Genomic DNA, 14,033 nt, shown 5'->3' with positions numbered 1-14,033 from the left:
AAGAGGCTAATGGGATTTGGCTGCAGGGTCCAAAAAGCAAAAATATGTATTTGTATGTTAGTCCATTTGCAATCTCCCAAACATGAATAACCATCAGCATTCTAACTACTGCTACAAACAAGACAGTGAAAACTCTCTGTATTTAATTTGGTAGCATTTAATTTAGATGGCACTATTTTGCACTGCAGCATCTTACTATAAACTGCAAAATAAAAATTTCTGCTTGATTCCCATGATTCCAATTTTCCTTATCTTCAAAATTTACTGCCAGACATTTCTGGATAAGTAATTTAATGTAAAATAAGATATGATAACTATGCAATGAAATTTCACATCAAATGGAAGAAAAAGAGAGCTCATTTCTCATCTATAGAACACAGGCCCCCACCCCAGAAGTTTAGCATATAGAAAATCTGTCTCAAGGAAAATGTGCAGGCAGAAGATGCCCACAGAAAACATGTGTATTAGTATTAAATACCAGCTACAGAAAGGAATCAAACCAAAATGAACACCACCACCCCCTCCCCCATGATTATACAGGGAATTTCATGGCATGTCATTAGAGACAGTTTAACTGACCAATGCACTTAGTGGTAAGTCTTACCCAGTTATGGAAACAATCACAATTGGCTGGGATTTTTAAAAGCTAATGAGTTGGGCTAATGCATTTTCATTCCACAAATTAGCTTCCATCCCCACACCCTCCCTGCAAACACTGTTCACAGAAACATTCAATTCCCTAAGAAAGCAAAAAAAAAAAATAAAAGAACCAAATATTCAGAGAAAGTCACTCAAATTAGTTTGTATGTGTAAATAAAAAAAAAAATCCTCTAAGTAAATGACACGGGAGGCAATAAATTGACACGACAAGCAAATAAAAGGCTAAAGCACTCCAATACCATTGAAACAGTTTTAATGTTGTTGCAATTCCATAATGCAACAATCATCAACTCATGAAAGACCCAATACTTTAGAATTCATTTTAATCATTCCTTTGTACCTATTTTACAAAATAAAGGCAAGGCATATTTAAAATCCCCTTTCCCCTAGATATTATGTGCCTATCTTATTCATGCTTATAAAAATATCAACTTAAAATCCTAAGAAATGTTATGTAAGAAAAAATGTAAAAATATTAACCTCTGCTTCAATGTACAGTTTCCAGAATCTGCCAGAACTGGGGAACTGGGCAACAAGGCGTTCATAGGTCTTCCGTGCTTTGTCTATAGGCTGATTCTAAAAATTGAAAATCAAAACAGCATTTACAATATTATGATTTATGTAAATGAATATGCTGATTTTACTCCAGAACGAAATAGTGTGAGTGGACCATAGATAAGGAAATGTAATCCTATATCACTAAACCTGTGCCTCTCGAATGAGAATGCTCCAAGCGTCAAGGTCATATGGATTTTCTTCTAGTTTCTTTTCAGCTTTCTTCACTTTTTCTGGGACATATTCAGCAGTCTAGAAAAATTAAAAAGAAGACATAAGAGATCACAAGCAGTATTTGAAAAGTTCTGTCCCACCTACACAGTCAAGCTAAAGATAACGTTTCAACAGTGTAACATTCCACAGCTCAGCTTTTAAAATGGAGTTCCTAAACTGGAAAACAAGTTGTCTCAGGAAGATAATGCACACTCAGCACAAGTTCTGCATGTTATGGACATCAACCAAGATGTCAGACTAAACCAATTCAGTGTCTCTAAAACATGAAAACAAATTTGAGTTTGCTGGAATATTTACTGCACTAAGAATTTTAAACATTTTTACCGACCTGGAACTTCAAGATGCAAAATGTAAATTCAGCCCAGTATTGCTATTACAGAGTTCAGGCAAACAAATCCAGTTTATCCAGGAGTCATTCTGGACTTGGAGAACAGCAGGTATTTGGTATCACAGGTTTAACATGCAAACCAGGAGAGGATGGTTTAGCAGAAACCGATACACACTATCCAAACACAATTTCTTTGTTCACTTGCTGATCTCTCAATCCTACAGATGCCTTCCTGTAGCTTTGGCACTAAAACCACCTTGGTTTTTTTAAACACTTAGACATCCCTATTGAAATTTAAAAGCTTTTTTTGAGGCTAAAAGCTTTACCAAATGGAATGCAAACTTGTTAACATAGTTACTTTCAAATTATTTTGGAAATAACTTGCTTTATGATTTTCAGGGTTTCTTTTCCTAGATCTAACATTGTTAACACAAAGTAGAATAAAAAAACACAGTGTGAAGATCACACACAGACACCCTTAAAATACATGCTTGTTCCAACCCTAAATGAACTGAAGTTTAGGTATTAAGCCTGAAATATTGTTCTGACCAGTACTCCAAACCACTTATTCACTAACTTTGAAAACTGGGCTCAATTTTAGGAGGTAACAGCAACACAAAAACCACACCAACTAAATTCTTGCCTTTGTGAGATGCAACAATAGTAACCCTTAAATCGCCACTATAAGACCTTGCTGGTGAAATTTTACCATTTCACTTCATAATTACTGTTAGAACATTCATCCCTAATGTATAGTGCAGTGTGACTGTAAAAAAAAAATTCTAAAATTTGCAGAAAGATCTAAAAAAACCCACAAACTCTGTCACTTGCTAAAAGATTATCTCCAGGAATTTGTTTTCATTCTTAATATTGGGTCTAGGTCCCAGAATCCCAGCATGGGGCAGGCTGGAAGGGATTACAGTGGTCACCTGGTCCAAGCTCCCTGCCAAAGGTGCCACCACTCTTTAGAATGAGAGGCAGAAGGTAACTACACTAGTTCTGAATATTTTTCAGCATTACCAGTTTTTGTGTCAGACCTACTAGCAGGATATAATTCAAAGCATATCCCTTTAAATATATTATTTAATAAAACTACTCATAAAATGGGAAAAGGATCAAAAATATTGCAGAATTGTTAAATGGACATGTACTGGCAAATATGTAATAAAGGGAAAAAAAATCAGTAGTCTGGGCTTTATAGGTATTTAAAGACCATTACTCCTTTCACTTTTCAAGCAATTCAAAACACTAATTAATGCAAAGCAGTGTAGCTTGGAAGGCAAATATCAAGTTCCACATTAAACTATTATAAAATTAATTTGGTTTAAAAATCAAAGTAGCTCAAAGCTATCAGCTCTAAAGTAGTAAATTTATAAATTGCCATATGAATAGTTTTACATCTTTAAGCCCATGACAATTTTGATTCTGTAGTAGTTCAACTGATACAGGCTTAAGACATAAAACAGAATAAAATGAACTAGTGGTTTTATTTATTCCCAAATGACATGCATAAACATTACTCAGCTTCCAGAAACAGCACTGAAGCTGAAATTTCTGAAGTTTAAAACTATTTCTGTAAGCTACCCCAACAGGTGGCCCAAAGTTGAAGCACTGCTTATTCAATAAAGCATTAATTCAAATAAACCAACATCAGTGGGAAGCACAGCTTCTGACTACAACCAGCCCAGAGAAATTTACTTGTCTCAAATAAATTATTCTGGATACATTTAGACAGAAGGCCTGGCACATGTACCATTAATGTGTGCTACAACAAAATGGACCCCACCCTACAAAAGCACAAGGTCCTGCCCTGTAAGTACTGAGTTTTAAACATGGTAAAGTAATATGGGCTACTGAAGCACCTTTCAACTATTACAGTAGTAGTTAAATTGGATTTCCTCAAATCTTTCCAGGTGACACAAAAATAAGCATTTCACTGCAGTGGCAGCTGAGTTTAGACTTCCAGGAATTCGCTTCACCTACGCAGATACAGGGTCATAAATTCAAACTCAGAAAGGCAGAAAGAGCTCAGGAAAAAAACAGATGGGGATAAGATGCACAACCATAATGGTCCTGAATTTTGTGTATTTGACACATGAATCAAACTGTGCAAGAAGCACAATTATTTTACTGGAAAATAAAAAGGACTGATTTTCTAAGTTGGCAAATAATTGTTCAGCAGCAGCAGATAAAGTTCTCCATTCAGTTATACAAGACAAATCATAGGCACCCTACAGATGACCAGTTTTAAACTAGACTGCCTGGACTTGCCTGTGGCCTTAGGTCACACAGAAGAAAACACTCAACTTCTCTCTCAGAGCCAGTGAGAACTCCCTCTCCTGTCCCTCTCCACCTCCAGCACTGACCAAAGCCCTCCACATCTCAGGGACACACTGCACTGCAGGCAAATCCATGTCCTGCTCCTAGCTGAGCACAAATAAAGCCTCATTGCATCTTCACAAATAATCACTCCTAATATCCTGGAGGAATCAACACTTAGGATTTTCTGGACCATTTTGCCAAAACTGGGTGTGTGAACAAACACCCATTGTGAGGACTAACATCTAACACAGCAAAATGGAACCACGAGTTTGACTTTTAACCTAACTCAACCACAGCCAGGAAGATGTGATCCTACTTCTGAGAACTTCATGTTAACTGCAATTTGTGCTTACTGCTGCTGCTATCACAGTTCAAGGGCACACAGCTTCTGATTATGTATTTCTCATTGTAGTGCTTGCACAACTGCCAGTATCGAAACTGTGACCATATAATTCCTGGGTGTTCACTGCCATTAACCTGCCCCTAGATAAATATTTCCAGGTAATCTCATCCTGTAGCAAGCCACTTCAGGGAGTTAAATCAGCAGAAAAATAATCCTGTTGGAAAACGGATTAACTTTCTAATGGTTCAACCTTCTGGTTTCAGGATCAGATGCAACAAAAAGGATGCAAAATCATTCAGGACTCTAGCAGCCCAAACAAAGACCAGCTTAAATATCATCAAACTAAACCTGATCAGATACTGGCTTTTAACTTTTCTTCACTGCCTGAAAAAAACATTGCACACAGACTGTAAAAACACTTTTTTCCTCTGCTTTTACTAACTACCTACGGTAGATCTCTACATCATCAGGATCCTATCCCATGAACAACTCTTTGAAGGTCATGGAATTATTTTAGCACTTAGGGTTTTCTACAGATTATTACCACCTAGTCCAGTTCACAACTACCCTTTTATTATTTATACACTGACAAACAGCAATAGAATTGAAGTTTCACAGATGCCAGAAGTATAGAAAGATCTTTCCAAAATCTCAAGAGACCTAAATCAACATTTTCTAGAAAGGGATCTAGCAGCTCCTTCCTGCAAAATACATAAACTGAACAAAATCCAATTCTGAATTCATAAAGAATGTCCAAGGGAACAAAACCAGAGGAAATAAAGTTGACTTTTAGTATTTGCTTATTTATCAATCACCTCCAAAGGAATACTCTTGGTTTATACCATATTCCTAAAATCAACAGCTTCCTCAGGCCTCTTGAATGAATCTTCATGATGCCAAAGTGTCTAAGAAAATACCTAAATACCTTTGAATTATTTGCAAGGCTAAACAGATCCAATTGGTTAAGGTATCCTCCTGTTTCCACAGAAGGATTCTCTGCAGTGGAAAGGAAATGTGTTTACAACACCCCTTAATCCATGAAGGGGCCAGCTCAAGATGCTTTAAAAACTACCACCAATTATGAAATAAGAACTTCTACAAACCAAAGAAGATTTTTCTTGCAGGACTGTGTGGGTTTAACATCACAGGAGAAGCTGTTGTACACAAAAAGGCAGGAATTTTAATGGCTACTTTAGTCAAATTGCTTTGATATCCAAAAGGAGGTTTCTGGCCATTAAGACATTAGCCAGTTTGGTGGTTTTGGCTGGGTATTGCACACTTTAGCACAGCCGGGCCTGTAACACACCCAGTGAATGAAATTTCAAATATATCAACATGCAACTGAACTAGCACTGTTAGTTGTCCAGTTTGCTAAATTTACAGGCTGGTTTAGTCTAAGGTTTTTCTCCCTTAAAAGCTTATTTAAAGCTGCATGTGCAGAAAACAACAATTTTTAAAACCCTTTCCTCAGTAACACATCCCTTCACTGGGGGAACTGTAGTTTCAGCTTATCAAAACTTGCACTTTCTTAAATGTTCTTAATGCCTTGACTTCTTCTATTCTACACTAAGCCACTTCAACTGTGAACAGCCTTGGAAAAACTGTGTCCTTTAAGACTGGAGCAGACATAGCCCAGTGTCGTAGGTTAAGAAGGAAGTGAATTTTTTGGGAGGTTGTGGTCAAACCAATCAGTTCTTAGATTTGAATATTGGCACCTGGTCTGGCCACTGAAGGTATGGACCACCTCTGAGAACACAGGGGGTTAAAAGCAAGAACTGCCAGGAGAACTGTCTTGGTCCCAGTCAGTGAAGGAGGAGGGAAGCCATGCGGTGGGTGAGGTAGGCCGGAGCCTTGGGCAGAGGAGGGGGAGGAAGGCCTGGCAAGATGGAAGGATGGAGGAGCCCTGAGAGGCATCGGGCCCGCTCCTACCCCCGGGAGACAGAGACAGCCAGTGCCTGTGCTGCCTTGGAATGTGATATCGGGCAGCGTGGGAAGTGGGGGATGCGGCACCGGGAACCGGCCTCCGTGGGAGTTCTGGGCAGACAGAGGCAAAGATTTGAACCCTTTTCTAGAACAGTGGAAACCTTACAAATACTGATCCTCCTGAATCTGAATGAGGAGAGCGAGAGATGAAACAGGAGAGAAATGGGCAAGCGTGAGGGAAGCTGGTGCAAGTGAGGGATGTCCAAAGAGTCGAGAAGAATCCTAGGTTAGGAGATGATGGAGTGGCCTTGAGCTGGAGTCTTTCTTGTACAGCCATGGACAGACCCATGTTTTTCCTGTGACACAGCCTGCATTTAGGGGGAGGCAATGCCTTGGAGCCAAAGAGAGTGTGGTGAAGCAGTGGTGTGCTGAGAAGGGTGTGGGATGCCCTCTGTCTTCAGCGAAGAGGAAGATCTCTGTTCACGAGGCCCCTCGGCCCCAGGGGGTAAATTTGGGGGGGACTAGTGTCCCGAAGCTGAGAGACTGCTGCTTTTTTGGAACTGGCCAAAGCATCCTTAAACAGGGAACCCTAAAGGCAGTCCTGGTCCATGTGCAGGGGTGAGAGCACTGGACATGGAGGGAAGAAGTCACGAGGGCAGATGTTCTCCGGGCAGTGCTACGAGTGACATGGAAACACCCGAGGTTCCAGTTGTGTTTCTGGGGGAAGCCTGTGGTGCAAGGGGGGACTCCTCTCTCCCTGATGGACTGAGGGGTGGTGATGGAGTGAAAGTTGATTATTTGAGAGATGGTGACGGGGTGGAACTCTAAGATTTTTTTCCTTTATTCCTAAGTTGGAGCCTGCTTTGCTGCGCTCCTGATCACATCTCACAGCAGCCACAAGGGAGAGTATATTTTCATGGGGGCACTGGCATTATGCCAGCCTCAAACCGTGACACCCAATATATTAATCTCGACCAAAAAAAGGTACTTTTTAAAGTACTGCCCCATCCCTACATAGTCTGGGCCCAAAACTCCAGATAAATTGAAAGTTTTAGATTGGGAATGATTATCTTTCTTTCCTCACAGGACTATTTCCCAAATGTTGGACTGACACATTTTTCACTTAACTTCTTACTATACCTGGAACTTACTGACTCTGGAAATACACCTGAATTATAATTTATTTACAACTGTGTAAAAATTGTCATTAAATCACTGCATTACAAACTCAGGAGCCTTCCTTCACCAATACTTGTACTTATTCTGTCTACTTTTAAAGAGGTTTCTCTAAAATGGGTCCTCCTGTGATGTTAAACCCACACAATCCTGCACTAAAGTCTTCTTTCAGCACTGCATTCAGTGACGTCTATTTTTAAAATATTACACTGAAGTTAACTACAACATTTACTATTGTCTTTAGCATGCAGAAACGTTCATGATGTACCACATCAAACAGACATAAGACAAAGGGAGGAAGGAACCAAAAGGGACAAAAGCACCTCAAGAAACCAGAACAAACTGGTTTTGAGGTATTTTCTACAGTCACAGAGACAATACAAACATCTCTTTTTCCACAGCTTAGTCTCAGATCAGATCCATATTCATGTAACATAAAAAATGCATCTCAGACTGGGGGATGTATCTTAGAACCACTAACTGGAGTGTGAAATGCATGTTCTAACCTTGAAAGATTGGAAGGCACTAATGCAGGGGCAAAGCAAATGTTATGTGAAGCTGAAGTGGGGGAAAAAAAGTGGGGAATTTAGGTTTTGTTACCAAGCACATGAAACAAGCACCATGACTGAAATGGAACTAGATGTGTACATAAAAATGTCAAGACATCCATAGGTGCAAGCATGGGCTCTTTGTAACCCTGACTATCAGGCTGGGAAGAGCCTGTCATGGAATTTTCTGGCAAACAGTGGCAGATGCAGCAGCCTTTCAGTCTCCAAAAGTGCATTTCTATGATACAGACAGGGCTGAGTGTTGGTATTCCAGAAGCTGACCCTGGAAATTCTGGTTTGCTAAACATCATGGAGGCCTCGCCAGGAGTCTGGCAGGGGCCTGACAGATTTTAAGTCCTCAAATGATTCACCTGGTTCTTCAGGATTAATTTGGGCACAGCACAGTTAACACAGAGCAAGAATTTAAAATATACTCCAAGAGTTATGGCTGCATTGTATTTCCTTGTCCTCCTGCTCTGTCTGCTCTACAATAACATAATGAGGAGACAACCAACATAACACAGATTAGGCTCCTGGTCCACACAGTAAAGCAGCCCAAAAACTCCTAGAGCTCAGCTTGGCCTAAAGGTGGTAAAGCCACGTTTCAACTGCACTGTATCTGGTACAATAAAGCCTCCTAAAGCCCACCTATGTCTTAAACCTTACATTCCCTTTTCCCTCCCTCTCTTCCTACAATCAGCATTCCACTCTGCTGTTCCTTCCTACAGCAGCACAGCTCTGTACTTGCTGCAGACAGCATGACAATTTATTATTCACCTGGCTGCTTTCTGGCAGTGCCTTCCAAAAGCTGGCATCTGGGAATCAACACGCAGAACCCCCTGCCTGAGAGTGGGCCAAAGCTAAGAGCTCTGCCTTGTCAAAGGCGCTCTCACATTTTTGCATCTAATGCACAGCACAGATGCAAATTAACTGTGTGGTGCCCGTTTCATACTGATCCCTGCACAGCACCGAGCTAAGAGCTCTGCCTTGTCAAAGGCACTTTTGCATCTAATGCACAGCACAGATGCAAATTAACTGTGTGTGCCCGTTTCATACTGACCCCTGCACAGCACCCAAACCTCAGAGCTGGGAGCAGCAGATGAAACCTCAAACAGGGAAGGCAGCTGCAATCCCACTCTGCCCAGCCTCAGCTTCTACAGCAAAGCACGTTCAGAACCCCATGCACGCTGAGCCTGAGGCCTTGCAGCCAGCACCAGGCTGGTCTAGAGCAGCTGCAGTGTGGGTGCCCCAGCCACCAGGCTCTGCTGCTCCTCCCTTCAGGGACACTGGCTTGGATCCCTCAAGCCATGTCAGGCTCCCTGCAGGGACTGGGTGGCAGCCTCTGTGCTGAAAACTCCATGGCAGTGTCGCTAAAGCCACCGGGATGTGGATACAGCCTGTGGCAACAGTCAGAGTCAGACACACAAGTCTGCCCGCTGAGAATAAAGCTGTTATTGAAAGCGAAGGAAACTGACGGATGGCAGGTCATCGACCACAGCAAAATTAGACTGGCAGGAAAACAGAATCCAGAAGCCTTCATCAGGAGGATGGAGCAGTATACATAAAAATATAAAAATTAACCCAACCTGTAAGAGCTGGTTTTTTAATCTGAAGTGCACCCAACATGAACACAGAAATAATAATGGGCAAAAAAACGAACCTTAGTATGGCCCAAAGGCCAAGTCACAGGTTGGACTACATGCTTTACACAGGCTGCAAGTAACAATTTCCAGGTTTGGGAAGGCTAAACCCCTCTGAGATACGGCATAGCAGTGTTACCCCTGCCACTCTCATGCAGTATACAGACAGTAACTCAACCTTTTGCTTATCAAAGTCTCCCCTGCAAACGAAAATAAAGCCTGAAGTCAGCAGGGTTGAAGTTAAATAGTAACACTTTACAAGCTACAGAAAAACACATGCCCTTTTAACAAACAGCTTAATTAAGGTATGAAACATCACTGTGCTCTTGAAAACACTCTGGAGGGGGGAGATGAAATCTGGAACATGCCACACAGCAGCATTAATGACATTTTGCTGTGGCATATTCTTCCCTCTCTGCAGCCATCCATCTCGTAATGAAGGGAACCATTCTGAAGAATGCTCAAACACACTCCAAGTACACTGATCAACTCGGAGCACACAGGGAATTTTGGGACATTATCTAAGCAGGCAGAACCTGACTATTTCACACTCTGAGCACCACATTTCCTATACCCACCCTCTCCACCAAAACAGTGATCTTATAAAACTCACCCACCACCCTTTAGGGGCACAGGCCCAGACATACAGAAATTCACCTGCTTTGTAAGAAACTAACATGCTACAAACAAAAAGGCACTTCAAGAAGCACTAAGGCATCAGCTTGATTTTAAATATTTCTAAAGGCTACACTGGCCACTAAGACACATGACTGTTGGCAACAACTCTTCCCTCAATCAGGAATTTTCATCCTCACCCCTCCAATTACCACCGATTTTAAACAGAATCCTAATACTAAAAAAAGCCATTTTGGAGTAACTCTGCCAGTAAGTTGGAATCATTCACAATAATACCAGATTAAAGAAGGTGACACATAACACTATGGTGGCACCTCCCTAAAAACTAAGAGATTAGGGTAAATACAGACCTTAGTCTAATTAAAAAAAAAGAAAAAACAAAAAAACCCAAAACAAAACAACCTTTAAGAACAAACAAGCCAAACTCAGCTGAAACTGCAGTTATCTCACAGAAACCCAGAAGTATTAGGTTTGGAAGGGACCTCTGGAGACCCCCTAGTCCAACCCTCCTGCCCAGGCAAGGTCACCTGCTGGAGTAGGTTACACAGGAATGCGTCCAGGTGGGTTTTGGATGCGTCCAGAGAGGGAAACTCGGCGCCCTCCCGGGGCAGCCGTTCCAGTGCTCTGCCACCCCGAGCATAAAGAAGTTCTTCCTCGTGCTGAGGTGGCACTTCTTGGGCTTTAGTTTAGCTCCCTACTAAGCGGAACGAAAGCTGTACCACAAAGAAGACCCTTCATCAAATAAAGCAGTATTTATGGTTTCTAGTTCAAGGATTAAGCGTATTTTGGCAATGCTTTATTCTGGATGCAGACGGTGTCGTTAGAGAGGCCTTCTCCACCAAATGCCTGAGCTCAGCCAACGCTCGCTTTACATAACACCGCAAACTGGCCCTGTAAACAGCCTGTGCGGGCTGCAATTTTGTCCCCGAGTGTGCTGCGATCAGCGACCGAGGGATACCGTGGCCGGGGCGTCCATTGTCCAGCGGCCCGAGCCGGGAAGGCGAGGGCTGGGAGCCGGAGCTCCCGGCGCGTCACCGCCGGGCCCGGCCCGGCTGCCCGCGGGCACACGGAGCTCCTTCCGACGGCCAGCAGGGCAGGGAGCCCCGGCCGGGCTCAGGGCCCCGCGCCGCTCGGCCCCGCCGCACGCCCGCCCTCGCCGAGCCCACACCGCACCGCTCCCTCAGGGCGCGGCCTGCGCTCACCCGGCCCCCGCTCACCTGATCGCCGGCGGTTCCCTCTCCGGACATGGCGCGTTCAAACCGGGCCGGGGCGCGGGGCCCCGAGCGGGTTAAAGCTCCTTAAAAAAGCTCGTCCGGCCGCAGCCGCCGCGCCCGGAGAGCGGCAGCGAGAGAGCGGCAAAATGGCGGCGGCACCTCCGGCCCGGGGGCGGGGGAGCGGGGCTGGCGGGAGGAAGTGCGTCATCGCGGCGCGCGGGGGCGGCCGGAAAAGGCGGGGCGGCGCGCTGAGGGCGGGAGGTCGCGCTTCCTCCTCACGCTGGTCTTCCTCTTCCCGCTTCTCTTCCTCTCGTTTTTCCTGTCCCTTCCTTCCCTTTCCACTTCGTGGGGTCAGAGATGGCTCCTTAGAGCTGCTCCTGCCCCACACGGGCAGGATGGAGCCGCGATACCCGGCCCGGTCCTGAGGGTGGCCCCGGGAGCCGCTGGAGGCGCTCATGGCGCCCGCCCGAGGGACGGAGGGAGCCGGGGGAGTTCGCTGGCTTTCGGCGGCGCTTTGCCTTGGCTGAGGCAGCGCCAGCGCAGAGCCGTCCCTTCCGCCTCACGAGAGCTCTCGCTAATCGAGCACAGGAGGCAGCTCCCCCTAAAGCTACTTAATTTTGTTTACAAAGTACTTGCCAGCCAGAGAAAAGGGGCTTGAATCGGCCACTGCAGGGAAACTGCTATGTGAAAAAAAAAAATCTGGGAGGATTTTTTCACCTGGCACATACCAAGGTGTTTTAACTGCCTTCACAGCAACAGTGTAAGTGTTCTTAAAATTGTGTAATAGAGAAATACATTAAGTAACTCGGTGTTAGCACTGGGATTTCCTTTCTGCCTCATCTTCCAGAAGTCGCTGTCTTAAACCACAGAAGTGCTTGGCAATGGGACATAAGGAAAACAATCTGCAGCCTTCTGAAGCTTCACCTGGGAAAAGGAAAGGGAGCAGAGAGTGGCGAGCTACCTGACTAACTCTGCAGTAACATTGCTCAGAACTTTGATTCGTCAGAAGTGAAATACAAACGTGTCTTGGCTGATAAGCTCTCCTGGCCTTGGAGAACAGGGGCTTTGTGATATGAGCCTAAAGTGTTGAAAATACTAGAGAAATAAATACAATTCAAAAGCCCTGCAGTTGTCCAAGTCGTCCTTGTAATGTTTTTCCACTTCCTACACAGGAACTAATTCCTTCAAAGTAATTGCTTGGAGCAATGCTGGTGAAGCCTCTAATTAGACAATATTTGTGTTATTCCAGGGCTGCAGAGTGTCAGCTGCCTCCCTGGCCTGGCTGAATTTCTCTTTTTCTGGTTCTTCGGGTTTCCATTTTGTGGGGAATGTCAGGGCTCCCAGCCTGGGGCGGCGAGGACGCGGTTACAGGCCTGGCTGCTGGGAAGGGCTGCTCCTCGGTTTTGGGCTGGTTTGTGGTATCAAAGCTGGAGGCTGCTGCTAATGCCTGCTGTGCTGATTCATGCTCAGCTCAGTCACGGGTGTGGAACTTGATGAATTTAACAAGGAAACTCTGTGGGTTATACTGCTCTGGGAGGGAATGGGGCAGAAATCAAAGATCTGAGGCTGCTCAGGAGTTAAAGACTACTGTGCCTACAGGTCAGTGGGACTTGGAACTGGAACAAAATGAGAACCTCAACAGGTGTTGAACCTTAAAGGCTTCCAGGCCAGGATCCTGGTGAACTGTAAGCAAAACAAATTTGAAAGGAAGCTGCTCTCAGGGACTTGGGGCAGTGGTTGTCAAACAGACCTGACATGCCTGGCTCCCAAGGCATTTTAGCAGCTTATTTTTAATGCTAGCTATGAAATCACAGGTTTTGTGCAACTAAAACCACTACAAACAGTGCTTGCGACCTTATTCTCAGAAGGATTCCATCACAGATGTAATTATGTTAATTGTGTCTGCTCAGTGCTGGGGAGAGTTGAAGCTCTCAGATTTGAGCTGTGCTATTAATTTCTGTGTCAGGGCTGAATCTCACCAGAGTGCAGAGGATGCTGAAGATGGTCACCAGTGTCACTTGGAGGCTGTGGGCTCTCTGAGAGGGATTTCAGAGACAGGGTGAAGGTGAGAACCTCAGAACTGAGAGACCCCGTCCTGCTCTTGGCCAGGGCCATGGCAGGGCCTGGTGTTTGCTCAGCTGAGACTTCTGCAGTGCCTGGGTGTCACTGTGACATTTTATGAAAATCCTTTGCTAGGATTTTTCTCCTCTTCTGGTTGAGAAGCCTCAGAAAAGAAATGCAAACAATAACTATCTGATGGCTGTGGAATGTGGTCTGGACATTGTTCACCAACAGGTGCATCTTGGATTGGTCCGTGTGAGTTGTTTCTAATTAATGACCAATCAAAGATGCAGCTGTGTCAGACTCTCGGAGAGTCACGAGATTTTGTTATCATTCCATTCCTTTCCAGCTCTCTGATGGATCCCTTCTTTCTGTTCTTTTTAGTATAGTTTT

General features: G+C 44.1%; 1 protein-coding gene across 3 annotated transcripts in view; it reads right to left on the bottom strand.

Annotated features, from left to right (window-relative positions):
- Positions 1-11,721, bottom strand: part of CSTF3 (cleavage stimulation factor subunit 3) — a 49,532-nt gene extending 37,811 nt beyond the window's left edge. For all 3 annotated transcript variants that reach the window (XM_041423294.1, XM_041423295.1, XM_041423297.1), the window contains exons 1-3: positions 11,583-11,721; positions 1,366-1,467; positions 1,141-1,236 (exon numbers count right to left, since the gene is read on the bottom strand). In XM_041423294.1, coding sequence (XP_041279228.1) covers positions 1,141-1,236; positions 1,366-1,467; positions 11,583-11,612 — 228 coding nt within the window. In that variant the 5' untranslated portion in view covers positions 11,613-11,721. The remainder of the gene's footprint in view (positions 1-1,140; positions 1,237-1,365; positions 1,468-11,582) is intronic.
- Between the last annotated feature and the right edge of the window lie 2,312 nt (positions 11,722-14,033).

The sequence above is a fragment of the Onychostruthus taczanowskii genome, unplaced genomic scaffold (genome assembly GCF_017590055.1).
Source record: "Onychostruthus taczanowskii isolate IOZ18803 unplaced genomic scaffold, ASM1759005v1 scaffold76, whole genome shotgun sequence".
Taxonomy (NCBI): Eukaryota; Metazoa; Chordata; class Aves; order Passeriformes; family Passeridae; genus Onychostruthus; species Onychostruthus taczanowskii.
Note: the sequence above shows the minus strand (reverse complement) of the source record. Positions and strands in the feature narration are given on the sequence as shown.